Source organism: Neovison vison, chromosome 8, assembly GCF_020171115.1.
Source record: "Neovison vison isolate M4711 chromosome 8, ASM_NN_V1, whole genome shotgun sequence".
In the NCBI taxonomy this organism is placed as follows: domain Eukaryota; kingdom Metazoa; phylum Chordata; class Mammalia; order Carnivora; family Mustelidae; genus Neogale; species Neogale vison.
In genome coordinates, this window is record NC_058098.1 from 104,203,589 (window position 1) to 104,230,517 (window position 26,929).

At 53.2% G+C, this 26,929-nt stretch overlaps 1 protein-coding gene across 5 annotated transcripts; it reads left to right on the forward strand.

Moving 5' to 3' along the window:
- The first annotated feature begins 17,051 nt into the window (after positions 1–17,051).
- On the forward strand, positions 17,052–23,761 carry SH2D6 (SH2 domain containing 6). 5 transcript variants are annotated; one of them, XM_044262482.1, is made up of 16 exons: positions 17,052–17,090; positions 17,218–17,243; positions 17,591–17,625; positions 17,833–18,120; positions 18,687–18,745; positions 19,584–19,650; positions 20,551–20,573; positions 21,025–21,070; positions 21,474–21,552; positions 21,731–21,761; positions 21,885–21,909; positions 22,045–22,056; positions 22,353–22,408; positions 22,670–22,753; positions 22,931–23,089; positions 23,633–23,761. In XM_044262482.1, exons 1-16 carry the CDS (start codon positions 17,088–17,090, stop codon positions 23,747–23,749), a joined length of 1,110 nt encoding a protein of 369 aa, XP_044118417.1. In that variant the 5' UTR covers positions 17,052–17,087; the 3' UTR covers positions 23,750–23,761. The 5 variants fall into 5 exon arrangements, with proteins under 5 accessions (XP_044118417.1, XP_044118421.1, XP_044118418.1 ...); XM_044262486.1 differs by lacking the exon at positions 22,931–23,089; XM_044262483.1 differs by lacking the exon at positions 22,045–22,056 and having other exon boundaries at positions 22,350–22,408.
- Positions 23,762–26,929: the final 3,168 nt, after the last annotated feature.

Here is a 26,929-nt window from a genome sequence, read left to right on the forward strand (position 1 = left end):
GCCATCTTGCCTTCATCACGTCACAGGACCCTGGAGCTAGTCTGGCCAGCTTGCTTGCACACTTTCTAGAGGAGGAGACTGAGGCCCTGCGAGCACAAGTGGCTTGCCCACAGTCCTGTGCGACCAGACGCAGGTCACACAGGAATGGGAGGCAGGGGCAGTGTAAGGGGGGAAGCTGCCATTTCTTTCTGAATCCATGCGGAGGGATGCAGAGTCTGCGCGAGATCCAGGAGAAAGTGAGCGCCCAGTTACTCAACCACACATGCGGCTCTAGGGACTCGGGCCTGCCTTGGCCCAGTGCTGGTCAACAGGTTAGTTAAAGATAAGGCTCAGCCTTTAGAGGCAAGGCCCCACCCAGGGGCAGCAGTTTAGGCAGAACTAAGTCAAATCCACGTGTTAAAATTTCAAGACCAGAGCAAGATTGTAAATACTATTTGGAGAATGCAGACTAGCTGACATCTGAGTGTCTTCATGGTCAAACTGCTGGTCTTTTTCATTTTTTTTTTTTTAAAGCCCATGCAAGTTGGGTGACCTCCCCCATACTCCCCTTTTCTTTTTTAAGAAAGAGAGAGATTTTTTTGAAAGAGAAAGTGAGATCACAAGTAGGCAGAGAGGCAGGCAGAGAAGGAGGGGGAAGCAGGCTCCCCGCTGAGCAGGGAGTCCGATGTGGGGCTCCATCCCAATATCCTGAGATAATGATCAGAGCAAAAGGCAGAGGCTCAACCCACTGAGCCACCCAGGTGCCCCAAACTGCTGGTTTTAAATACAAGGTAATCTGAGCTGTAACACCCACAAGAGCTTTGTCCCCACAAGAACCTGTGGCTGGGCAGATAACCTGGCAGAGTAGAAAAAGCTGAAAAGTTTGACTACTTACTCGCTATGTTTAATCTGGAGCCTCACCATACCCAGTCTGTAAGTGGGCAGAAAGATAAAGGCAAAGATTAAATGAGATCATAAAATTAACAAATAGATGCTTAATAAACTTAGACTTATTTTTCTTCCCGGAAAGAGAATTTAGTAGGGGGACCCCAATAGGTGTGCTGAGCACCTCAGGAAGTAATGCCCCTGACCCTCCCACCATGAGCTTGGTGTAGCTGGCAAGTGGATGGGAAGTCACACCACACCTCACCGCCTCTTGTCCCTGCCCCTTAGTTCCACCCTAGCAAGGGTTACAGATTCTCGTCTGCCCCGGGGCATAACAGGTAGCTCTTCGGTTCTGTACTGGTTCTGTACTGACTCTGTGCATTAAAGAGGACGCAGGATGAATGGTCACTGTTCTCCACATTTGAGCCTCACTTGGCCAATGGTGGCCCCATTACCACAAACATGAAATGAGGTTTGCGAATTAAGGGCAAAACAAAAGAGCAGGTCGCTCAGCCTGGGAATCCCAAGCTCCTTAGCACTCCACGAGTGACAAAAACATCTGGTAACCAGACTCTAAACCTTGTGTGTGTGTGTGTGTGTGTGTGTGTGTGTGTGTGTGGTTTGTTTGGTTTGTTTGGTTTTCTTTTAACCAGACTCGCATTTTTCCTCTCCCTCTAGCCTGCCCTAGCGGGAATGCCCAGTTTGTCACAGATGGAATAAAATAAAGCATTTCGTTAGCAAGGATCCGCCCCCTCCCGCCTCTCCTTTCGGGAGGGGAAGCGAGAGCCCGGAGGAGGCGCCCGGAGCCAGCAGAGTCCCTCCGACCCCTGTAGCGGAGCCTGGCTCCGGGGGTCAGACCCCAGAGCGCTGCTCACCTGCCAGCGCCTCGCCGGTAGCTCGTGGCCGTGGCGGGGCCCTCCGCCGCCCCGCACGCGACCGAGTCAGAGCCCGGAGGCCTGAACCGGCTGGGAGCTCCGCTGAGCTGTCCCTCGCCCCTGTCCCTTGCCGGGAGCCAGAGATGCTCACGTGAACCTAGAATTGTAGCGGGTATTGGGGAGGCTAACAGCAGGCCGCGCCGGAAACTCCGCTAGGGATGGTGTCCACAGCCCCAAACCCCTTGAGCCTTGGACTCGCTCAAGCTCTCACAGCTGCTGTCTGTCCCTTGAGTGCCTACTGCGGACCCAGTGGCTTTACACGCGATGTGCTTCTGTCCTCAGACCTATTACCCTCATCATTAGGCTTTATGGACAGAGAAGGGTCAGGGAGGCTCAGAGGGGGAGACTTGTCCAGGGTCACACTGCCAGTTCAGCCACGAACCAGGATTCTCGCCCAGGCTGGTCTGGCTTCAAAGCCTGGACTAGACCTGCAATACCTCCCACCCTTCTTTCTCTCCAGAGGAAGACAGGCCAGCCCGTGTTTGCACCAGCCAGCCGGGCCCTCCAGGAAGTGAGTCAGCACAGGGGCCACACTTCCACCCTGGATCCTGAGTGGAGAGTCAGGAGCCACCGGCAAACCCCAAAAGATGTCAGCTGACAAAACGCAATGCGATCAAGATCTGGACCTGGCCTCCTGGCCCGGGGAGGGGGCACTGGTTAACAGGACATTGTTCTCCTTTTTTGGAAGCAGCTTTAAAACTTCCGAACTAGGGGCGCTGGGGTGGCTCAGCAGCTGACTCTTGGTTTCTCCTCAGGTGGTGATTTCATGGGTCATAGAATTGAGCCCCAGGGTGGGCTCCGTGCTCAGAGGGGAGTCTGCTGGTGATTCTTTCCTTCTGCCCCTCCCCCCTCTCCTGCTTGCTGGCACAGGTGTTCTCTCTCTCAAATAATAAATCTGAAAAACAAAAAACCCTAAAAACTTCCAACTAGCTTAGGGGCACCTGGAGAGTTCAGTCAGTAGAGCTTGGGACTCTTGATGTCCTGGTCATGAGTTTGAGACCCATGTTGGGGGTAGAATTTATTTTAAAAATTAATAAATAAAATTAATTTAAAACAAATTTTTAGGGGTGTCTGGGGGGTCTCAGTCGGTTAAGCGTCCACCTTTGGCTCAGGTCAGGTCGTGGGAGGGAGCTCCTACTCAGTGGGGAGTCTGTCTTTTCCCCTCCTTCTGTCCCTCACCCCCTAGTGCTCTCTCTCTCTCTCAGATGAATAAATAAATAAGGATTTTGTTTTATATATCTGAGAGAGGGAGAGAGCACGTGAGCAGGGGGAGGACAGAGGGAGAGGGAGAAAAAAAAATCCCAAGTGGACCCACACTGAGCATGCCAAGGACATGGGGCTCTATCCCAAGATTCAGAGATCATGACCTGAGCCTAAGGCAGATGCTTAACTGCTTAACCGACTGAGCCATTCAGGTGCCCCTATTTTTTTAAAAAAGTATTCCAACCAGGGGCACCTGGGTGGTTCAGTGGGTTGGGCCTCCACCTTCGGCTCGAGTCGTGATCCCAGTGTCCTGAGATCGAGCTCCACATCGGGCTTTCTGCTCGGCGGGGAGCCTGCTTCCTCCTCTTTCTCTCTGCCTGCGTCTCTGCCTACCTGTGATCCCTGTCTGTCAAATAAATAAATAAAATCTTTTAAAAAAATTAAAAATAAAAAAATAAAATCTTTAAAAAAATAATTCCAACCAGCTTGAATTTCACTGAGGCCTACTGATAGGGCTTGGAGGAAGGGAAGCAGTTCAAAGCTTGGTACTACCCCTTTCTATCTGAACCGTGCTAGGCAACCATACTTCACTAAGCAGTGCTCAGAAACCACCCTCCCCCTGTCAACTGTCCTCTTGTCAACTGCTCACCCTGCACACTCAGTTGAAATATTGGTCCCCTGAAACATGCAGCAATCCCTGTCCCCCTCCTCTGTAGTTCCCAGGTGCTCTGGGCATCAAGGCTACTAGGCCATCTGATCTACAGTCTCCATGGGAAAACTGTTCAACCACACCCCACAAGGAAAGGTGGAATTGTACCCATGGGCAACCTAATTTGCCTCTGGCCCACTTCCCAACAGTTGCCCCCTGCCAGCACCTGGCTAGACATAGTCTTCCCAGAGCAGTCTCATTTTCTACATTTTTAGGGGAAATATACAGCAAAATGCACAAAGCATACGCATAATGAGTTTTGGCATATGCAAACACCCATGTAAACCTATATCCTACCAAGATATAAGGCACTTCTGCCCCCCTGGAAAGTTCTCTTGCCATCACTTTTTATCATCTGCTACATGCGTACCTCTTCTATCACACTGCGGGCTCCCTCAGCCCAGGAGCTACATCAGGTTATTCTTGTGAAATGAAGAGTCCAAGGGCAGGCCACACCAACATGAAGGTCATATTGAGTTAAAAAGCAATCAAAACCCAACAGATTCAGGAAAAGCTCTTTACCCCCTTCCCCTCCCAAATGCCTAAAAGAATTTAGGTTGAGGACCTGTTCCAGGAAGACAGCTATCACCATCAACAACATTATACTGTGAACTAGGTATGGTAGACTAGAAAGAACCTAGCCTGGGCCCATTTGATCAAACTCCTCTCTGTCCCATTGTTTCTGAGTGGCCTAGAAAACATTTGCTGACCAAACATTTACTCTTTTTCATCCTCCTGTGAGTTGCCTTCTTTCCCTTTGAAGTCCCAGAACACTACCCCCTTCTTAATTCAGAATGACAACTAGATCTCATTTTGCCTGACTGTCCCTGGAATTTCCATGTCTGTGTGGGTTCGCTGTATGTATGCTATTAAATTTGACTTTCTCCTGTTAATCTGTCTCACATCAATTTAATTCTTAGTCCAGCTGGAAGGACCTTGAAGAGAACAAGAAATACTTGCTCCCCACAGATGCCAGCACTCAGCAGAGCACCTAGCAGGTAAAAAAAAAAATTTTTTTTTACTAGATTTCTACTCTGATTAGCAGATTAGAAAGCAAAATTCCCACATTCTAGTGTGTCCCCAAGGTACTTGTCACCCTGGGAAAGTCACTTAAAACTTTTGAGCCACAGATGCCTCTCACCGTCATCCTACCTTGGGGTATTGTGGGCATCCAGTGAGATGACCCTTGGGTAGCTCTTTGAAAAAAATAAAGGCCTGGACACATGCAAGGTGCTATTACCATTATTATTAATAAATTACTTCTAGGACAAACATCTGGCTGAAAAAACACCAGGAGAGAGAGACATCTGACATTGACTTCTGAATTTGGCTGCTTGGTCTCTGACCAAGGCCTGGAGCCATCCAAGATGGCCCGCTCTCTGCTTCTGTGTCCATGGACCCAGGTTTATGAATTGGTTTCCAGGGCTAAGGATTTCTTGAAATTGGAAAGGAGTCTCCCTAATGGAGTTCCCAACCTGGCTTCTAACTACCTTGTTGTATGATCCTCCCTGAGTCTATTTCCCATGTATAAAATGCAGACACCAGCAAAGCAGTCCCTTCTGGGTCCTGGACTGCAATCCAGAGGCACAGGTCAGGCTGAGCTGTCGTATTTCCTCAGCCTGGGAAGCTGGCAGGGATCTGCTGTAACACTTAAAAATTCCAACATCAAATTCCCCAAAATATCCCTTTGAAGGCATTGACTCGGAATGCATCTACCCTTTAAATTTGATCTGTAATGAATTTTTCTAGATCATTTCAACCAGCTCTGAGGAATGGCCAGGGGTGTGGACCGCCATATTTTCTGAATAAAGCTTTTGGGTGCTCAGAGACATTCTGGGCAGTGACATGGTGGAATTTCTTGGTGACCTCTGGGAAAGTGGGACTCTTCCAGTCCAGCAAGAATGGGGCAGGAGGAGCTCCACTGGTGCACGGTGGTGACAAGAAGGGCACTGGGTGACAGGGGCAGGAGGAAGGGCTGGTTTATCCACTCAAAGCCAGGGTCACACTGGGTCTTCAATACCACTGTAAGCTCATGATAAAGGCTAACAATCTTGGGGTGCCTGGGTGGCTCAGTGGGTTAGGCCTCTGCCTTTGGCTCAGGCCGTGATTTCAGGGTCCTGGGATTGAGTCGCACATCAGGCTCTCTGCTCAGTGGGGAGCCTGCTTCCCCCTCTCTCTCTGCCTGCCTCTCTGCCTACTTGTGATCTCTCTCTCTCTCTCTCTCTCTGTCAAACAAATAAAATCTTAAAAAAAAAAAAAAGAGCTAACAATCTTGAGTGTTGGCACTATATGCCAGGTGTTGTCCTTTATTTGATTTTTTTCCTTTAATCCTCCCATTTATTCTCTAAGGTAGATGATTTTATTATCCCCATTTTGCAGATGAAGAAGTGGAGGCCAAATGAGGTAAAACCAAACCAAAAAACTTGCTCCAAGATCCCTTTAGTGAGCGGCAGAGGGTGGATTAGGAGCCTGGTGTGAGGCCATCCCAACCCTAGAGCACACAGGCTTCTGAGGTGAAGCTGGGCTGAGTCAGGGACCCCTTCCTTCCCCACCAGGCCCTGTCCTCCCTCCTTCCCCAGGGCCTACCCTTCTCTCAGCATCAAATGTTAGTGCCAGATGGGAGTCCTTTCACTTGTAACAAGCTACTTCTGTTCACCCTCCAGATACTTGGCTTTAAAGAAAAGAAGTTGTATTTTGCAATAATTGTAGACTCACAAGAAGTTGCAAAAAACAGCATGGAGTACTGCTACCTGCTACCTGCCTGGATGAAATTTTAAAACATTATGCTAAGTGAAAGGATCCCATCACAAAAGAACACATATCATATGATTCCATGAAATGTCCAGCACAGGCAAATCTGTAGAAATAAATAGATTAATGGTTGTCTGGGGCTGGAGGAGATAAGGAGGTGGGGTTTAGAGGGTTGCTGCTAATAGGGAGGAGTTTCCTTTTGGGGTGATGAAAATGTTCTGAAATTAGATAGTGATGGTAGTTGCACAAGTCTGTGAATGTACTAAAAAACACTGCCTGGGTGGCTCAGTGGGTTAAGCCTCTGCCTTCGGCTCGGGTCATGATCCCAGGGCCCTGGGATCGAGCCCCACATCGGGCTCTCTGCTCAGCAGGGAGCCTGCTTCCTCCTCTCTCTGCCTACCTCTCTGCCTACTTGTAATCTCTGTCTGTCAAATAAATAAATAAATAAATAAATCTTAAAAAAAAAAAAAGAAAAACACTGAATTGTACAGTCAATAAAGCAGTCAACAAACAAACACTCAAAGAGCTTTGTAACTTTTGAGCAGTAAGGCCATCCCTGACTCATTTGCACTCGACTTAAAAAATATATTATAGACAGGGCCCATTTTTCTACCACCCAGCTTCTCCTGATGGAGAGATCTTACATGAGTATACCTTCCCTTTTTTTTTTTTTTAAAGATTTTATTTATTTATTTGACAGAGAGAAATCACAAGTAGTCGGAGAGGCAGGCAGAGAGAGAGAGAGGGAAGCAGGCTCCCTGCTGAGCAGAGAGCCCAATGCGGGACTCGATCCCAGGACCCTGAGACCATGACCTGAGCCGAAGGCAGCGGCTTAACCCACTGAGCCACCCAGGCGCCCCTGTACCTTCCCTTTTAAAGTGAGGGTCCTAAAGGCCCAGAGCCTTTTCTCCAGGGTCTCAAGTTCAAATTATGAGGATGGTAACCCCTTACCATGCCCTGGACTTTAGAGTTTACAAAACAGTCTCATCCCTGGATGGTAACTGAATGATAATGATACTTCCCTAATATATGGAACTGTCACTATGTTGTACCTGAGACTAATATAATATTGCATTTCACCTATTCTTCAATAAAAAACAATAATAATAACCCGCCCCAAAACCCTATTTATGTAATCCTCAAAGGAAACCTGTGGGCCAAGATTGTCCCATTTCTTGGTTTTCCTCCTCAGGAGAAACATCCTTCCCCCCTGATCTCCCTCTCTAGGGTTGATCTGTCAACCCTATGAGGTGGTCAGCTCTAATGTGCTCAGTCTGTCCTGGGCGAATCTGTTCATCATTTCGAGACAGCATTGATCACAGACTCTTAAGAACTGAAAGGGCAGGGGCCCTTGGGTGGCTCAGTGGGTTGAGCCTCTGCCTTTTGCTCTGATCATGATCTCAGGGTGTTGGGATCTAGCTCCGCATCAGGCTCTCTGCCCAGCAGGAAGCCTGCCTCCCCCGTCCCCCTCTGCCTGCCTCTCTGCCTACTTGTCAAAGAAATAAAATCTTAAAAAAAAAAAAAAAAAAAAGAACTGAAAGGGCCCCAGACCCTCCCCTTGCCCAGAATGGCCCACAGGCCTGGGCTGGGCCTCCCAGGCCAAGTTCTCACTCTGGCCTTTCCTTTCCTCTCCCACGTTTACACTGCAGCCTGGCTCCGCCTGAAACCAGGGCAGATGGCAGCCAGAGCACGCAACTCTTCGTGCCTCAATTTGCCCACCTAGAGGCTGGGGTTTCAGGTGCCGCTGAGGCGGTGGGCCGGCTGCAAAAAGGGACACCAGAAGCCCGACCGGAGCTGCTACTCCGGGTCTACTGTGCAGATCCAGGCCAAAGAGGAATAGGATGGCACTAGCTGGGCTCAGCTCCCGTGGGACACTCTCCGCCCACCCGACCTACACAGGCGCGAATCCGCGCCCGAACTACAAGTCCCAGTAGGAGTGGGCCACGGGGCGGGGCCTTGGGAGCAGTGGCCTGCGACCTCAGTGCCAACCCCAAGTCCAGTAGGCCCTCGGGCAGGAGGTCACGAGGACCGGGACGCCACAGTGGACCTCTGGACACAGACACACCCACGCACAGGCCGTGCTAGCTCCGCCCCCAGGAACTACAAATCCCAGCAAGCAGTGGGTTGCGGGGCGGGGCCTCAGAGACCGGGACGCTCGGGACCGGAAGAATGTAGCGAGAGGTGGGACCCTCATCCCGGAATGGGGGCTTCCCTGTTACGAAGAAGAGGGTCTTCTTTCCCAGCCAGCCGGGCTCCCCGCCCCTGCACACACTGCTCGACTGCGGGGCCGCCGATCCGAGCCCTCCGTTTCCGCGGACCGGAGCCCTGGCCCGCCTCCCACCCTACCGCGGCCTGGGCTGCTGGGGAAAGAGGATGGTGGTTTGGGGTTTGGCCCCTCCGCTGTGGAAAGATGCAGAGTACTCTTCCCTGACCTCTTCTCCTTAGCGTGGAGCGAACGCCTCTTCCCAGGAGGGAGGAGCAGCCGGGACCCTGAGGCGGGACTAAGCTTGTTAGGGTCCTTGTATGGCCTGCAGATCTCCTTGAGAAGCTCGCAGAAGGCCTGGGTTCTCAGCCCCTGGGATATGTGTCCGGGCGTTCGGGCCACGGTGTCGGACCACTGTCAGCGTCTTGCGCCCAGGCATCAACTTTACATGACAGACCCTGATAAGGCTGAGAGGCTGCCAGGAAGTTAGAAGCTGGGCATTCTCCTTCAGTATGCTCTGTCTCAAAATGCTCTGCTCACAGCTCAGGGTCAGCGCCAGTCTCTTGTCTAACTTCCAGATTACTCAGGGATCCTCTGAGATGTTACAGAAGAGACTTACCCAATCCTTTAAATGCAAGTCAGGAACTCAGTCTAGTCTGCTCAGTGGGATGAGCTGTGGGGAGGCCCCACTTCATCCACCCTCCAGGACCAGGACAGTCTCTCTCCAGAGGCTTCTTCTCAGCTGATTTCTGGCTCCCAAGTGGGGATTCAGGTTACACCTGTATCGGGAGCAGTGACACCACAGTGGCCAGCAATATATTGGACTTTATGTCTCCAACCCTATTTTCAGCTTATACACTTTCTGATCTGATCATGTACTGCTGTGTCCCTGATAATCAAGCTTGATAGGAAAATACCTGGTTTGTGACGGTATAGTCATGACCCTGTGATACAGTGAGATTTTATTCTTCTGTACTTAGGTCGAGACCAGCTGTTTCCTAGAAATATTCCATTTATTTTGGTACAGTTAGAAACAAATTCAGAAATGATATTCAAAGTAAATCACCCAGGTTCCCTTGGTAGCAGGAGTGGGGGTCATATTAACTAGTCAGGTGGTCTTTAAGCATACCCATTTCTGTCTGGGAAGTTCTCAAAGTCTTGGTTTTCCAAGTACTTTGGTTGAGACAATCAACCTTTTGTTGAATAGTCCTCTGTGCCAAGAGATGAGCGATAGATACCATAGAAACTTGGAGACAGCTTTGCCCCAGGCCCTGGACTCTCTAATAAAGGCCTGTTCTCTCCTGTAACAGGGAATTCTGCATTCCAGGGCTGAGCACTGGACTCTTGAACCAGTTAGAGCCTGTGTCACTTGGCCGGGATGTGCCAAAAGCTGTTTAATGCCTATCCCTGCTTCCTGATGATCCAGCTGACAGGATGCAGGTAAAGTCACAGGGCAGTGTTAATTAGGTCATTACAGGGAATGTGGCTAAGGATAAGGTGCACCAGAATTTGGGTTCTTTCCCCTTCAGGGTCATGGGAGCAATTCAGAACCATACATAGTCTATACTGGGAAGGACCTGTACCTGTGCTGGATGGAGTTATCCTCAACACATGAATGTTTTAAATAAAAGTTTGTTAAAACCGTCATTTAAAATCATAAACAAAGGGGCACCTAGCTGGCTTGGTTAGTAGAGCATGTGGCTCCTGATCTTGGGGGTTGTAGGTTCTCGCCCAGCAATGGTTGTAAAGATCACTAAAAAATAAAAACTTAAAAAATTCATAAACAGAAACTCGTTTTAATAACACTTTCCATCTTATTTGTGCATATTTTTAAAATCTTTCATTTGTATAGGCCTCACAAATTTGTGCCCATTTTCAAAGCAGGGTCCTTGCATCACTAGCAGGTGGTAAACCTTTGTCGGTGGTCCTGCAGGCCACGCCCCTTCCTGTCATCCTGGAGATGAGGACAGGCCGTCACGCTTCTCTTCACCACCAGGGGTCGCCCTTTCCCGTAGAAAGACTGCTGTGGTCCCGGTGGCCGACAGGGTCGGAATGGGGGGATGAGGGCCTTAGTACTGGCCTATGATACGATTGGATGGCCTTGGCCCAAGGCCCAGCATCCATCCCTGCTTGAGTCTCAATTTTTCCGTTGGTAAAGGCGAGGAGGGTGATCTCAGAGCCCTCCACGCCCATCAAAGGAAGGATGTGGAATGGTGACACATCCGTTAGGGGCAGTGCCTGGTCTCTCCAAAGGGGGAGGTAAAAGGCCTGGCCCGTTTTCCATAACCTCTCTCCGCTCACCAGTCCTAGGAGAAAGGAACTAGCAAGCAACGGGAATAGCAGATATCTGGCTCTCTGGCTTTGGGCTGAAGAGGGAAACCTAAGTCGGGCCATATTACATCCGTCCAGGGAGATGGGGGAGTGGGGGAATGAGGGATTGGAGCACAGGGGGAGGGGGATAGGTGCCCCCCCACACACACACACACTCTGGAAGGTAAATAGAGGAAAGGACCCAGTAGGGTAAGGGCACAGACAGGCACAGGTACCCAGAGAAGTTTTCCACAGTAATACATCTGCATTCACGGAAGGGAGTTGTTAGCAGGTAGGACACTGTGCTCAGCCTAGGCCTAGTGCCTGACGTCCAGTGGGCAGTAAAGGAACAAGCTATAGCCTTTCAGAAGAGAGACACCAGAGATGTTTGCAGAGACACAGGCTTTTTTTTTTTATTCTTATTTATTTGTTGTCTTTCTTTGTAGAATGTAGGCTCCAGTGGGCACGGATTTTTTTCTGCCATTCTGTGCAGTATTTCTGGTGCCCAGGCCAATGCCTAGCATGTAGTAGGTGCTCACAGAGAGGAAGGCTTCAAGGGATATTTGAATATGCAGCAACAACTACTTGTTAAGAGCTGGCTCTGTGCCAGGCTTTGGGCTGGGCACTTGGAATTGGGCCTTGAACTGAACAGACACAGTCACTACCCATGGAGAGTGCTTACAGTCAAGTGGGAGTCCACAGTCTAGCTCTGAAGTAAAACCCTAGATTTAATGATGGTGGGAGCCACAAGAGAGAGTGTGTTGTGGGGAGAGACAGTTGGCCCTGGTCTGGGACCTCTCCTGAGGGTCACAGAAGCTGTGGCCTGAAGGAGGAGGGAGGAGATGCGCCAGAGTATTCTAGCAAAAGCATGGCAGGTGTGTAACCTCTAGAAAAGGAGCCTGCTTGGGGCACCTGGGTGGCTCAGTGGGTTAAAGCCTCTGCCTTTGGGTCGGGTCAAGACCTCAGGGTCCTGGGATCCAGCCGCACATCTAAAAAAGGCTCCTTATCTAGCTTGAGGCTAGAAAGGGATGAAGGAAGCCATCTAACATCGTAAATGTTTGCAACTACCCTGTCCCCGGTTACCTTCCCCAGGCTTCCCGAATCCTGGGACATCTCCGCAGTTCTCTAAAACCAGGTGCTCCTTCTAGAATCTGGGCAGTGGCTAACAGATCAAGTTTAAAGGTAGCTAAAGCAGCTGTGGTGATCTGCATTATCAGGCCCAGATGGAAGGGAGAGGGCCGGTGTCTGGGGAAGGGGAATGTGCTTCCACCATCTGTGAAGAGAGTCTTGTCACCTGCAGAGCTGAGTAAAGTCGCTGGAGGGTGGGGGGCATAAAATGTTTTTGAAGTATTACATACATAGAGAAGAGTCCTTTTTCTTTTTTTACTATTTTGCTGTACATGAAGAGTGCCCTCCCTTGGTTTTATTCTCTAAGGACTCAGTAGAGATCTAAATTTCTTCCAACTGAAACTTCCTTCAGTCAACAGGATGCAGAGGGACAACACCCCTCCTGTTGTCACGTCAGAGAGAAGGCAAGTGTGAGTCCGTGGAGAAAGTGGAGAGGCTGGGGCAGGAAGAGCAGATAGGAGCCTGACCTCCTTACAAGGCAACAAGAAGCATTTGGCTCTTTCATTCAAGGAGCCATGGGGCGTCCCTCCCGGGTCTTAGGCAGAGCTGTGACACGGCAAATTCTGCTATGAGCAAAGGCTCCCGAAGAGGGAAGGGCAGGGTGTGTGGGACAGAGGCGTGCCAGGCATGGGCAGAAGTAGGGTGCTAGCGGCTCATGCTCTTTGCCCTGGAGACACAGAAAGCTGGCATCGACCGTCAGCCCCCACCCTAACCCTTGGGAAATCTGAGGGAAACTAGAAAAAAAACACAGACCTACTACACACCAAGCTCTGTATCACTTTTAGGGAGTGAGAGGGCAGGTCCCTGACCTTCGCTTTAACCCAACCTCAGAGTTCCACTGGCCTCAGGCTCCACCTGCTCAGGTAGAAATATCTTGAGGACTCCGTCTCTATGACTCCTCATAGGACATTGTTTGCCACTTGCAGGGCTCCCCTCTCCCGCCCTGTATGTTCAGGCCATCCCATGCCTCTCTCTCACCTCTACCTGGTCTCACCTTTCCAGGAGACGCCCACGTCTGGCCTCACTGTTTGGACTTCTGCAGTTTCAACTCTAGAGTTCTCAAGTGAAAGTAAGACAAGACCATCCTAGCTAGTTTAGGCTGAAAAATAAGTATTAAAAATATTCTGTAGCTCACAGTAGCTCTGGGAGGACCAGAGAAACTCCCAGGAATCATGTCCCAAAGGTCATGGCCTAGCTGGCCCGGTAGAGGCACCTTTGCACACAGATACCACGCTTTGCCAGCACCGTTAACCTGGGCCCTGGTAGTGGCACTAGCTTCTCAAGCTCTGGACTCTGGAAATAGGACACAGCTGTCATCCCCTCCCCAGGCTGGGTTCCTCTTGGTGCCTGCTTTGGATACAAAGTTTGACACGGGGGCCTGTCGCTGGCCAAATGCTTGCACCTCAGCTGCAAGGAAGGCTGGGAAGGCCTCAGGGGGCTCCTATGGCTGGATCTAGGATTTGGAAGATGGAGAATGCCCCCAGTGCGGGACATGCTCCCCAGTCAGAAGGAACGGCACACATCCCCTTCCATTCTCTGGGAGTCCAGTCACCTCCATCTCAGGGCTCCTGCCCTCATCCCTGAGACCTCAGGCCACAGCCTGCTTACCTTCCTCCTCTGGGTCCTCGGGAACCATGCCCTTCTCCTCACAGTGCTTCCCACTTGGCCACACCAAGGGTCCCACCACCTGCCCTGTCTGCTGGCAACAACCTCATCAAGAACCACACCACTCTCTCAGGGAAAGCTGGTATTTATTGTGCGGCTGCTGTGTTTCTTGGGCTCTCCCCTCATTTGACCCTCAGAAGCTCCCCCGCCAAGAGGACTGTCCACAGACATCTCCATTTACACAAGAGGAAACCGAAACGCAGAGATTGGACATCTCCTTGGGTGTGCCCTCTCCATCACTCGGAGGGGCCCCTTGGAAGCAAGGTCTGTGTCACATTCTTTCTCTGCTGGGGACCACTGTGTTCTGAACGAGCAAAAGTCCATATGGGATTCTAAAAATGTCCTAAAAGTCACATGTTCTCAGACCGTTTCCTGTAGAGCAGCATTTCCTAAAACTGATCATAAAATTGACCAAGGATGTTTGTTAAAAATAATATAAAGTCCTGGAGCAACATAGGTGGCTCAGTCAGTTAAGTGTCCCACTCTTGGTTTTGGGTCATGATATCAAGGGTCATGAGATCAAGCCCTGCATTGGGTTCCCCACTAAGCTCAGAGTCCATTTCTCTCCCTCTCCCTCTGTCCCTCCCCACTGCTTACACATGTGTCCTCTCTCTCTCAAGGAAATAAATCTTTAAAATAATAATGTAGAATTCCAATTCCTTCCTGGAGTGGCCAGTCCTTAAGATCTCAGGGAACGCTCTGCCTGCCACTCCCCATGCTTAACGTGTGCGTGGGTGTGCGCATGCTCTCTCTCTCTCTCAAAATAAAAAAACAAAAAACAAAAACAAAAAACTCAGGGAAGATCTGGGAACAAGGGCTTTTAACAAGCTCTCCAGCGATGCTTGTGATCATGCAAATAGGAGGGACACAGCCCTAGAGAGCTTTGGGTGGATTTAGACTACCCTGGGCCTGCAGATTACAGTCTGTTCCCATTGGAGATCAGCTCCTGAAGCCCAGCAAATGTGGAGAATCACTGAGTGCTGGAAAAGGGCCTTAAAACAGGTGCTCGGGGGCTACCAGACCATGGAGACTTGCAACCAAAATGTGAGCTTCCAGCAATTCCACTTCTAGGAATTCATCCTGAGGGAAGAGCTAGGCTTCTGCACTATCCTGTGCCAGGGGAGAAGGAGGTTGTCCAACAAATCAGTCTGTGTAATTAGTAAGAAGCACAGTCCACACCCCTCAGAAGGCCGGCCAGGGTGAGACAAAGCCATGAAGCAGGCTTCCTTCCATCCTCCCCCCTTCTCCCTGATCTGTCCTGGCCAATGCCCCCACCCAGATGGCATGATTCCATCCTCTGTTCCCCGGGGGGACCCTTTCACTCAACCAGGTCTTGGAATTTGCCTATGCAAAGCCCAGAACAGGAGGGAGGTGCTGGGGCAAGGGCAGTGCTGACTGGAAACCTACTTGGTTTGGGCTTCTAGAGCAGCAGCCTCCAGCTGACTTTGACCTGCTGGCCCTGTCCCATAGGAAGTCCCTTTGGTAAGGGAGCTTGCCCCCTGCATTATGGTCCAAATGTGGAACAAAGGTCAAATGGGGAGTAGAGGTCGGGGAGCAGCCTCCTGCCCCTGACCCAGGCCTGGATTGTTTCTCTGTTCTTGTTTTCTCAGTGTTTTCCACTGTACCATTTGGGTTCCCTGGTAAGCCACCCCAGTGATTTTTCATAGCTTCCGAAGAGCCCATTGGCCCGCAGGTCCCAGGACTCATCTGGTCTTCCTCTCTGAAGGCTGTGGCCAGCTCCAACCATGGGGTTTCCTCTCCAGGGTCCTAGCCATGTGGCTTCCCAAGATGCAAGCACCTGGCTTTCACTTCTCCTTTCTGCCAACAGCCAAGACATCACCAAAATAACAGACACAGGAAAGTCACGGTGCACTAGAAAGGTCTTAGTTCATGATCCTCCTCTGTGTTTCCTCAGTCCCTGGTTTTAACAAAGTCAGACCCCAGGCCCTTCCCCCAACACTTCTCAGATGTTAAAGTAACAACACCTGGAGGTCATGGGCTCCTTCAGGCTTAAGGAAGGCATGTTTCCTGCTGTGTCTAATTCCATGACAGGGAAGGAGGGTAGGGACTCAACCCTAGATAAGATACAGGAGCACCTCCAGGTTGGTGCACAGACTCTGGGTTGGGCAAACCTGGGGTGGAACCCCACCTCCCATGCTTACTAGCTGTCTGACCTTGGGAAAGCCACTCAGTTCCTCAAAGCCTCTGAGCTCTGGACTGCATTTGCCCCTCTTCTATGCCTATGGTGAAGCCCTAACACCCCTGGGATTGGATTCGAAGACAGGCTCTTTAGGGAGACCATTAAGGTTAAAGGAGGTCATAAAGGTGGAGGTCTGATTCCATGAGACTGGTGTCCCTCTAAGAAGGGATGAGAGATGTCTCTCTCCAGGACTGCAGAGAGTCTAGGCCATGTGAGGACACGGAGAGGAGGAGACGGTTTGCAAGAGGGAAGAGACCTCTCCCCGGAAATGAATCCTAATGGCACATTGATCGTGAGCTTCTGGCCTCCAGAACAGTGAGAAAAGTCATTTCTGTTGTCAGAGGCACTGCATCTGTGGTATTCTGTGAGGAGTTCGCTCTAATAAGCTCAGTTCCCTCACAGGGGGTAAAACTAGCATTTGCGTCATGGGGCTACTGTGAGGGTCCGGCAGGAAATACGCATGCTTCTTTGGGATTTTCTACAACATCTTCAGCACCTGGAACAGTATCTGGCATAGAGAGGATGTTCAATAAATATTTACTCCATGAATAAATACAGCCACCCAGAAAGGAAGCTGTCAAACTAAATACACATGCGTATTTCTGAGCTTTTCACTAACCTCCGCTTCTTTGATCATTGGTGACCTTTCACCAGGAAAGGACAGCAAGCGAAAGTGTTTAAGAAAAGTGCAAGGACAGTGTCCCATTTTCAACTGGATCTGCCTCTTAATGGCCTCTGTTCTGTGAGTTGGGAAAGGACCATCTGGCTGACCATGGGGAGAGTTGGAGCCTCTGGGAGGAGGAGGCACCGACCAGAGAGCTTCCAGGAAGCCTCTGAGCTCAGGTCTGGCCTTGTGGGCCTGAGACCCTGGAGCAGAGGGGAGAGCCCTTCCTCCAGAGAGGCAGAGGGGCTGGAGACCCTGGACCGCAGCTGTGGGAGGCCATATGGGGAAGCTCATGGGAGCCTCATGGGGCAACTGGGTTTGAGGTTAGAGGCCACAGCAGACCCACCTTCCTGGTGCTTGTGAGATGCAAATGATGAGAATAATAGGACCTCTGTCCCCAGGCCATTTGTGGTAGAGCCTGGGCTCCCAGGGATCAGAGCTCCTTCAGCCCAGCCATGGTAAGAGTTGGTTCTGGGGCAGCAGCAGGTGCACAGATGTACCCGCCACCCCTGGCGACCCAGGATGCTTGCTAGGGAGAGGCATCCCAGCTGCACTGTCTTATGCCCCCGCCCTGATTCTTTCCAGGACAAGCTCAGGGGAAACAAGCTCCAGTGAGTACTCGGGCTCCTCTCTTTCCTCTGCCTCCTCTCTTGTCTCTCCCTCGCTGCCGCTTTTCCTGGGCACAGCCCTACTTGCCCAGGGAGACCATCCACCCACCTCCATGCCACTGCGAGCACTAGGGCTCCCGCCCCACTGGCTTCATTGGGGCACCTGCTCATCCGGCTGTGCACCCACCAGGCACCAGCTCTGCCCCCAGACTGTTCTTCCTGCTGCCCCGGTCCCAGGCTATTGGCGCACAACTCCAGGGGGCGCCACTCACATAGCCGTGGCTGTGAATGTCCTGGGAGCGGTGCAGGGTCCGGCCCCTCGGGCAGAGTTGACTAGAGTCTGATTGCAGGTTGGAGCCACCCGTTCCACCCCCTAGATATGTAGGTAAGTGACGGTGGCCCCCTTGGTTTCAAAATGCCGACCTCAAGGGCCCTGCGGCCTTGTTGGACACTGGTCATGAATAGCTCCTCTGAGTCCAGTGAAGTAGCCTGAAAGGCCCACTGTAAAAACGCGGATGGTTTATTATATGGGGGAAAGAGAGGAAGTCACTGTGGGGTAGGGGGTGCTGGAAGGTGAGGCCAGTCTCCTCAGTCCCCTGTCCAGATTCCCCAGCCTGGAACAAAGATGCCCCCAGCCCATCTCCTTGGCCCACCCCGGGGACCAGCAGATTTGAGGTAAGTGCAGGTGCTGAGCCTGGGGTGGAGGGAGGTGGGCCACAGTGCCTACCACTGGTACTGCCCCTCTTCTGTCCCTTCTGGAAAGCCCAGGGGGAGGAGGAAGAAGATGAAGATGAATATGAGCTGCCCCCCTGTGAGGCTCTGCCGTTCAGTCTCGCGCCAGCCCACCTTCCTGACACCGAGGAGGACTCTGTGTACTTGGGTAAGGGCTGGGCATTTGAGGCAGGGAGTTGGGTGGTCAGGCAGGACAGAGGTCCCCATGAGGAAGGAGGGTGCAGGCCTTGCCTTTTCTCCCTTTGTCTGTGCTGGGACGGCAAGGGGAGGCCTCAGCCGGCAGCTGCGGAAGCTTCTGGGCTGGGCAGAGAGAGGGAAGGATGAAGGAAAGGCGGAGGGAGGAGGGAGAAAGGCAAGAGGAAGAGTGGGAAGGGGAGAGGAGGCTGGAGGGGCACGGTAACCAAGGCAACAGTGGGAAAGCAGGAGGCCCGACAAGGTCCCTGGGGCCTCCTCTGAGATCCCTCATTTCTCAGAGCAAGGGTAGGGGTGCCAGGAGAGCCTGGCTGCTGCTGGCCTCCCACCCCCAGAGCTCCTCCACTAGGCCAGGTGGGGGCAGGAAAGCTGGCCGCCTCCAGTTGCCATGGAGACGGGGCTGTGGGGAAGCCAGTGAGGGGGAGAAGGGGAGGAAACAGAGGCTAGGTGGGGGGTGGGAGGAAAATTGGAAACCTATGTGGGAGGAACCCACCGACCCAGGATGCCTGGGGCCTTTTCCAGATCATGCTGGCCCCGTGGGCACATCCAAGTCACCACCACCGCAGCCCCAGGCCACAACGGTGAACAGTACCCTCCCCCAAGCCCCTCCTTCCCCATCCACCCCACCCGGCTACCCTTTCCCAGGGAGTAAATCTAAGAGGCATCTCATTTGCAAGATTCCCCCATATTTGCATTCAAGAGGCCCCTGAGGGTGCCTGGATGGCTCAGCTGTTAAGGGTCCTGCCTTCAGCTCAGGTCTTGATCCCAGGGTCCTGGGATCAAGGCCGGCATCGGGCTCCCTGCTCGGTGGGCAACCTGCTTCTCCCTCTCCCACTCCCCCGGCTTGTGTTCTCTCTCTCTGTGTCAAATACATAGATAAATAATCTTTAAAAGAAAAGAAAAGAAAAGAGGTCCCTGAAAAATTAAATGTGTCAGAAGAGGAATCCTGTTAGCCCTCACTGCTCCCTCCTGCCCTACCCGCCCCCCCCAGCGCTGCGCCCCTGGCTGTCCTCATCCCCCAGGACTCACCCTTCCTCTGGAGCCGGAGCCCAGAAGGCAGGGCTGGCTCGGCTTCTCCTCCCCAGTCCCTAGAGCCTGCGGACCCGTCCCTGCCTAGACAGTGGAGAAATCCTTCATTTTGCTGCCATCACTGCCTGCTGGGCTGAGAGAAGCTTATGGTCTCACAGGTTACCGCTTTCATCATAGATTTTACTGGAATAAAAAGAAAATCAGGGAGAGATTCACAACAAAGCAAGAGCCACAGGACCGAGGCAAAGAGTCACCTCTGCACATGAGTCCTTGTGCTGCTGTGGTTTCAAGGCCCATTCCCACCCCGCCATCCTTGCCCTCCCCCTGACTCAGTTCTCCTCCCCCTCCTCCCTAACCCTAGTCCTCCTCCCCGCCCCTTTGTGCCCACAGCTGAAGGCGGTACTGAGCCTGAAGGAGGCTAAGAAGCAGGAACAGCCCTTCCCCCTCAGGAAGCAAGGTAATGAGGATGTCCTGTCTTTTTCAGAGGTCCACTGGTTGCCCACCCCTGAGGGTAGACCCGATCTCCTGTTACTTGGTTTCAGGCTTTGCCTGGTCACTTTGCAGGTCACCCCCTGCAATCACCGGGGATCCTCGTTTGGTTTTTTTTTTACCTGCTGATTGCCCATCCCTGCTAAGGCAGGCAGTTCAGGGGGAGTCTGAGGGCTGGAGCCCAGAAATGCTTTGCCTGAGATCACAAAGCAGCAGAGTCCCTGACTCCCAGGTCCGGTCGTGCATCTGCTGTGGTGTCCGGGCCAGGCAAGGGACACTCTGGGCTGAGGAGTTCTGAAGGGCAGCCTCACCTGCCCAGAGGACCTGCACTGTTGAAACACATCTGAGTGTCATCCCCCATCCAAGGGGCCCTTTGGCTGCCCGTTTCTGATTCTATCCTTGTCATTATTGCTAGCACTGTTCAGAGACTGCCCATGCTAAGAGCTCCGAGGCCTGTGAACACAGAACCTCTGGGATGTCGTGATAGTGAGGGACCTCAGCCCTGTGTTTTTGTCTGAAAATGGTTCAAGAGGGGCAGTCTCCTCCTGCCTCGGGGCAAACGGCTAACCTGAGGCATGTTGTGTTTTTTATGCTCAGTGGTTGGTAAGCCTTCATGAGCTTGGGGGTGATTTTGATTTTTGGAATACCCCCAAGTCATTTGGAGCAAGCCTGGCAAATCAGTTGGGCAGCACCCCCGGGGTTATGAAGTGGGGTGCTTGGAGCTCAGGTGGCTATCTCCTGGAGCTTCAAAGTTGGCTCAGGGGGTGCCCTCAGATAAGGTCCGAGGACACTCCACTCTCCAGCTTAAGTTTCGCTGAATTCCTTTCTCCCTGTATTTCTGACTGTTGGTTTCTCCTTTTCCTTCCAGAGCTGGTTACACCAGCCAGAGAGGTGAGTGGCCCCCCTGCCCACCCCTCACAGGGTTCTGGCTAGGAAGTTGGCAGGGCTGGGGTAGCAGGCCTGGAAGGGCCCGGAAATATCCCTGAAACCAAAGAAAAGGGCTCAGAGCAGAGTGGCATCCTGTTTACCATGGGCCCCTGTCAGGATGTAAGCGAGCTCTCCGTGCCACCCGGTGCTACTGGGGAAGGCCTCCCCCAGAGGCCTCCCAGAGGCCACTCTTCCTGGATGCCCACATTTAGGAGAGCTGGAGCCTACAGGTACCTCTGAAGGGGAAGGTGCTCGTGGGTGCTCCTCCCCCAGGCAAAGGAGCGACTGAAATCATTCTAGCTAGCTCTCAGAAAGTCACCACCTTGTGAGGGGGGAGGGAGATACCCAAAGTAGCCCCCCAAGGCTCCCCGGTGATGGATTCACTCTCTCTCCCATTTGCGGGCCAAACCCTTAGGTGCCAGGCCTTCCAAAGAAACCTGATAATAACGTCTACGTGGAATGTGAGTCCAGTCTGGGTGAACACCTCCCTCTGTCCCAGGTCCCTCCTGCCCTGGGGCCCTCGGCTGCTCAAAACAGGACACATTCTGGCTCCATGTTCTTCCCTTGTCTTCCCTCACTGTTCCACCAATACACATTTGCCTTCAGACACCCACAGGGACACCCATGCTTTGGCCTTTGGTCCAGATTGACCCCCCACTGTATAGCGGGGGGTACTTACTCGAGGGCTGCATGGGGCTTCCCAGCTCTTGTGTCAGGACAGCCCTCCCTCTGGTTGGAAGGACTCCCGGAGAGTCCAGGCTGCTGAGAGGCAGCAGGTCCTGCAGGCATCTCCTCCCCTCCCTGGTCAGCGTGGGTACCCCGGCCTGGTGCCCAGCTCAGCCCAGCCTGCCCTCCCTATTTCAGTCCCAGCCTTGACTAGGACTCTGAGCTCCCAAGTCCTGATGTCCCCAATCTCTCTGCCAAGGATATCAATGGTGCCCAGGTGAGTGCCCGCTGGGTGGGTGGGTGTGTGTGTGTGTGTGCGCGCGCGCGCGCGCACGTGCACAAAATGGCCAACTCTGGCTTCCCCATCTCTGACCCTGCGATCTCTGGGTTCCCTGGGCTCTTTCTCTTAAAGGAAGTAAAACCTGAGCTCTCTTCCCCACCTTGCCCCCCTGCAGGCCCACTGTAGCTCCCCAGGAAGCTCGGAACGTAAGAGGCTATTAGCCAGGGGACCTGTGACCTGGGGTTGGGGGGAGGCTCAGGGAGGGTCTTCGGGCCCGGGGGTAGGATTACAGGATTGAGTCTCTTCTGAGCAGGCTTTCTGTGTCCCAGGGAGCAGCGAATGCCACCTCTAAAGGTGAGTACGGGCATCTTCAGTGTGGACCCTAGGCCGTCCTGCCACCCACCCTAGCCACAGGCCTGCAGCCACAAGTCTGTTCCCCAGTCCTCTGCCCACCTCTCATGCCCCACTTTGCTGTGGGAATCCTTGCAGCTCTGACTTCAGGTGAGAGCAGGCCTACGGGGATCCTACTGGGCAATTTCTAGGGTCTTCGACAAAGCGGGAAACTCCCAGCCTGTACCTCAAGATCACCCCTCATTTGAAGGTCACATATGGCCTAGCTGATAGGTCCTACCAAAGCCGGAGGCCTGGAGAGGAGGGGTGACGCACTGAGTGTCCAGTTTTGGGCTTCAGGCCTATGCGCACAGCCCTCTAACCTCCCCCACCTCTGCAGCCAGGCCCAAGCCTTCTTTGTCTAATCCCCTCCCAGCCTCAACTCTGTAATCTGCTTCTCCCAGCAGGAAGGAGATCTTCTCTTTCCTCTAGAGCACCTACCTGGAGCACCTCGGCTGCTGAGGTGAGGTGGGGCCTCGGAGAGGGCTGGGAGGAGGCAGACAGGGACCCGCCTTGGGCTGGTGGCTGCAAGGAACACATTGAACGTGGGCATGTAGCCCTGTGCTGGGCAGCAGGCACGGACACGTCTTGGTTCTAGTGGCACAGACTCAGTCTGGAGAAGGCAGATGTGAACACAAAGAACCACACAGCCCAGGGTTCTCTGTGCCCCAGCCCCTCTCCAGTGCCCTGGCACGTCTCTGAGTGGCTGTATGTGTACGCACAGGACGGCAGCCTGCTGGGTCAGCCCTGGTACTCCGGAAACTGTGACCGCCATGCTGTTGAGAGTGCCCTGCTCCAATTCCAAAAGGTGGGCAACTGCAGCCTTCCTGGGCCTTTGCGGAAACCCTTCTGCTCATGGGCTATGGCTGACTGAGCAACTGGAGATGGGAGGGTGGGTGGGAGGTGGGTTGCTGACCATCTGTGGGCCAAGGCTGCAGGTAGGCTAGTTGAGAGATGGGGTTGACAGATGGGGTCTCCTCCACAGGATGGCGCCTACACTGTGCGCCCCAGTTCAGAGCCTCACAGCTCCCAGCCCCTCACCCTGGCAGTGCTCCTCCATGGCCGGGTCTTCAATATTCCCATCCGGCAGCTGGACGGTGGGAGGCATTATGCCCTGGGCCGGCAGGGCAGGAACAACGAGGAGGTGGGTGCTGGAGGAGGATGGGGACTAGCAGACAAGAGGGCACAGCAGAGCCAGGTGCATTTGCCTAGGGGAAAACACACATTTGGCATTTTTCTGGACTGGGTGGACATGACAGAGGCCAGGGACTTGAAGTCCTTCTCAGAGGGAGACACCCCCTCCTGCAGGGCTAAGTCTGTCCAGGGCCCCAGGTGGGGTTGGGGGTTTTTGTGCCTGCCACGACCCCAGCCAGGAGGAGAGTGGGCACCCGGGTAATCTAGACTCTGTCCATGCCAAGGATTGGACTTTGTGCCCGGCATTTGCTGAGGTTTCCATGCTAGAAGGCCTGGGCAGAGGAAGGGCCCCAGAGTTATTTCTACCTGGCCTGGCTAACAGCACGCCCGTGGGTGCTGTGGCGAGAAAATTCCATGAGGCCAGGAACGGGGCACAAAAGGGCAATAGAATTTCATGGGGCAAACTCAAAGGAAAGGATTTAGAAAAATGTCAACAGGCCCCTTCACCAGCATGAGGCTCGGGGGACTCACTGATGCCCTGCGTCCTGTCTAGCTGTTTCCGTCCGTGGCCGCCATGGTCCAGCACTACACACAGCACCCCCTGCCCCTTGTGGACAGATACAGCCATCGCTGTCAGCTCACCTGCCTGCTCTTCCCGACCAAGCCCTGACCACAGCGTGGATTGTATGCACCCGCCTCTGGCCCCACAGTTTGCTCTTTGCCCTCGTCACCTTGCTGTGTCCCTTTCGCCTCTCCTCCGTCTCCACCCCTCCAGGCCCTCCCCTTCTCTTGTTGCAGTCCCTGCAGACCTGGCTGAAAGGCTTTCAGAAAGGTTGCCCAGAAGCAGAAAGAACCCCCGAGACCCCACACCAGCTTCACCTGGAGCTTGGAGGTGCCCCTCCGTGCTGCACATCCAAGGCTGGGAAGCAAGGATCAGGCAGAGCCCCCTCTCCCAGGCCCCAGGCATGGCTGGGTCTGCACTGTTCCCAAGGGCCTCCCAGCTGCTCTGGATAAAGGCCTCCTCCAGGAAGCTGAGCCTCGGGAGTCCTGCCCGGGGCACTGCTTGGACACAAAGGGAATCCTTTCACAGTCTCTTAGGGGCTTAGCACAGGGCTGGCAGCTTGGTTGCACTGTACATAGTCTGCTTTCAATAAATATTTGTTGAATGAATCTGGAATCTGCTAAGCGAGGCAGAGGTGGCCTCCATGAGGCTCCAAGGTCCTTAAGTGTCCCAGGGTGCAGACCGGGTCTGAGCGTGGTGGAGCAGCGGTGGCCAGGGCAGGAAAGGTCAGCCCCATTTCTGTACCTGATTGGTTTTTTTCCCCTTAGACGTCCCGTGGAGGGTGGCTTGCTATTTCTTGATTGTGTTTTCGGGGCTCAGAATGGGGTAAGGGTGGGAAAGGCTTGGTGCTGTCTGCCGCCCAATTTATGACGAGAACGACCTTAAGTATTTGTCCCCCACCGAGGAATGAGCCCGAGTTTGCTCACTTGGTGTTGTCTAGAGTAGGGGAGACAGGCGGACCCCAGGAAGCAACGGGTATTGGACGTGCCAGTCCGAAGACCAAAAGCTATGGAAGGCCCAAGGGTGGGGCTTAGAGAAGACCAGCGGTCAGGGAACATATCTGCCTGCGGGACGCGCCCGGGAAGGTACAGCTCGCGCTCCGGGAGCCTGGGCAGGGGTTGGGGGCTGGCCAGAGATTCGCGGCCGGCCGGGGGCCGGCGGGCGGGGCGGCACGCGCGCGCGCGCGCGCGCGGGGGCGGGGGCGGGGGCGGGGGCGTCCCGAGCCCTGGCCTGGCGCCCGGAACACCCCGTGCCGGAAGCGCCATGTGACCGTGACTGCGCAGAAGCCGCGAGCGCCGCCAAACAAAGGGCGGCTCTGCGGCCGCCTGGCGCTCGGGCTGGCACCGAGGGGCGGGACCCTCTACCCCAAGCTGGGCCCCCGGCCCCGCCTCCCAACGGACCCCGGGCGCTGGCCGGCTGGGCGGCTCCGCATCGGATGATGCGGAGGCCCGGGCTGGAGCGCGGGGAGATGGGCGAGGGTCGCGGCGGGCACTGGGAGATGCAAGTGCGATACGGGGCTAGGCTGGTGGTGGGGCGTTGGCGTTTGGCCCCCGCGCTCCCGGCTCTGACAGATCACCCTTTCCTTTATTTCTGTGATGGAGGTGGAGATAGAGGTCCCTACGCAATTATCCTAGGGGGAGGAGGCTTAGGTGAGGCGTGCTCTGGACAGTGCAGGGCCTGATGGACAGCGCCCTAGCTAGCGTCTGTCTCCCAGATAAGCACTCGCGGGAATTCGGGTCAATGACTTTCAAGTCCCAGCAGGGATGTACCTTCTGGCCAGGCCACGGGGAAGGGGAGCAGCATGAGGCAGGTGGCACAGGGCTGGTGTGGGTGGCACGGCCTGTGATGTGGGAAGGGGATTAGCAGCTGGGGGCTCTCGCAGAAGCAGGTGGTTAGGAGACCTCAGGACAGGCTCCCTCGGCTCTGTTAGCCAGTCCTGGCTCCCTCCGGGCCCTATGTGGGAGTGTGGCCTGTCTCCTCTACACTTTCCCCAGTCTGATTCAGTTGGGAACTTAGGGACTGGAGAAGGTGGCCAGCCCAACCTTGGCCTCAGGGTACAATCAGACTCTCCCATCTCCCACCAGATTTTCAGCTTTCACTTCCCTTGAGGAGCCCTCTACTCAGGGCCTGCTTTTCCTAGTGGTGAATTTGCCTAGCCCCAAAGCCAGCTGTCCTGTGAGGGGAGCAGAAGCCACAGCACAGAGCTCTTGAGCCAGTGGCCTGACACTCTCTGCTTGGTTCCAGCTGGAGGACTAACTTTAAGGAACTAGCCTCAGCCCTTCTCTCTTTAGGGAAAAAGAGAGGAGGAACAGTCCAGGCAGTGGGAATAGCCTGTGATAAGGGCTACCAAGGGCCCAAAAGAGCTTCATTTCAAGAGCCACTCAGTTTAGCTAGTACCCTCCTCAGCCTACAGGTTACACTTAGATGTCCCCTGTTCCAGGAAGCCTTCCCAGATCCCCAAACCTGGGCTCAGGCACTTAGGATACCTCCTAGCAATTGCCTTTTTACTCCTAGGAAAGGACCAACCTACCACTGCCCACTATTGTGTATTTAGGACCTGGAATACAATAGGTGCCAAATATTTGTTCAAAAAGTAATTGCATTAAAAAAGGAAAAGAAAGAAAGAAAAAAAAGTCACTGAATAGGTCAGATCCAACCAGGATTCCTCTAAAGTTATTAACATTCCTTGATCAGAGCTTCCTTAGTAAAAGTTCAATAGAACTTTCTGTGATGATAGGAACATTCTATATCTGCATTGTCCAGTATAGTAGCCACTAGCACAGAGGTTACTGAGCACTTGAGGTGTGACTAGTGTGACTGAGGAACTGAATTTTTAACTATAATTGAATTAATTTTTTAAAAAAATTTTATTTATTTATTTGACAGAGAGCAAGATCACAAGTAGGCAGAGAGGCAGGCAGAGAGAGGGGGGAAGCAGGCTCCCCACTGAGCAGAGAGCCCGATGTGGGCCTCTATCCCAGGACCCTGAGATTATGACCCGAGCGAAAGGCAGAGGCTCTAACCACTGAGCCACCCAGGCACCCCTAATTAAATTAATTTTAATTAATTTAAATTTAAATAGCCACATGTTGTTCCTTGCTATCTTATTGTCCCAAATCTTTTGCATTAAGTGTGAGGGGCAGTGGTAGAAGAGAAAGCTGGAGAACTTGGGAGGGGGGCTAGGTCCTGAGAAGCCTGGGAAGCCTCCATAATGAGTGTGGGCAAAGGGGAGCCATTGAGGTTCAGGGGAAGGGGGTACAGGAGAAATAGTATTTGAGGAGGGTCTCT

Excerpts from the sequence above, each read along its gene's own strand:
- SH2D6 (XM_044262482.1), top strand. Across the intron at positions 18,746-19,583 it reads CGCAGCCCCAGGCCACAACG|CTGAAGGCGGTACTGAGCCT; the intron begins GTGAACAGTACC and ends TTGTGCCCACAG. Across the intron at positions 22,754-22,930 it reads CCCTGCTCCAATTCCAAAAG|GATGGCGCCTACACTGTGCG; the intron begins GTGGGCAACTGC and ends TCTCCTCCACAG.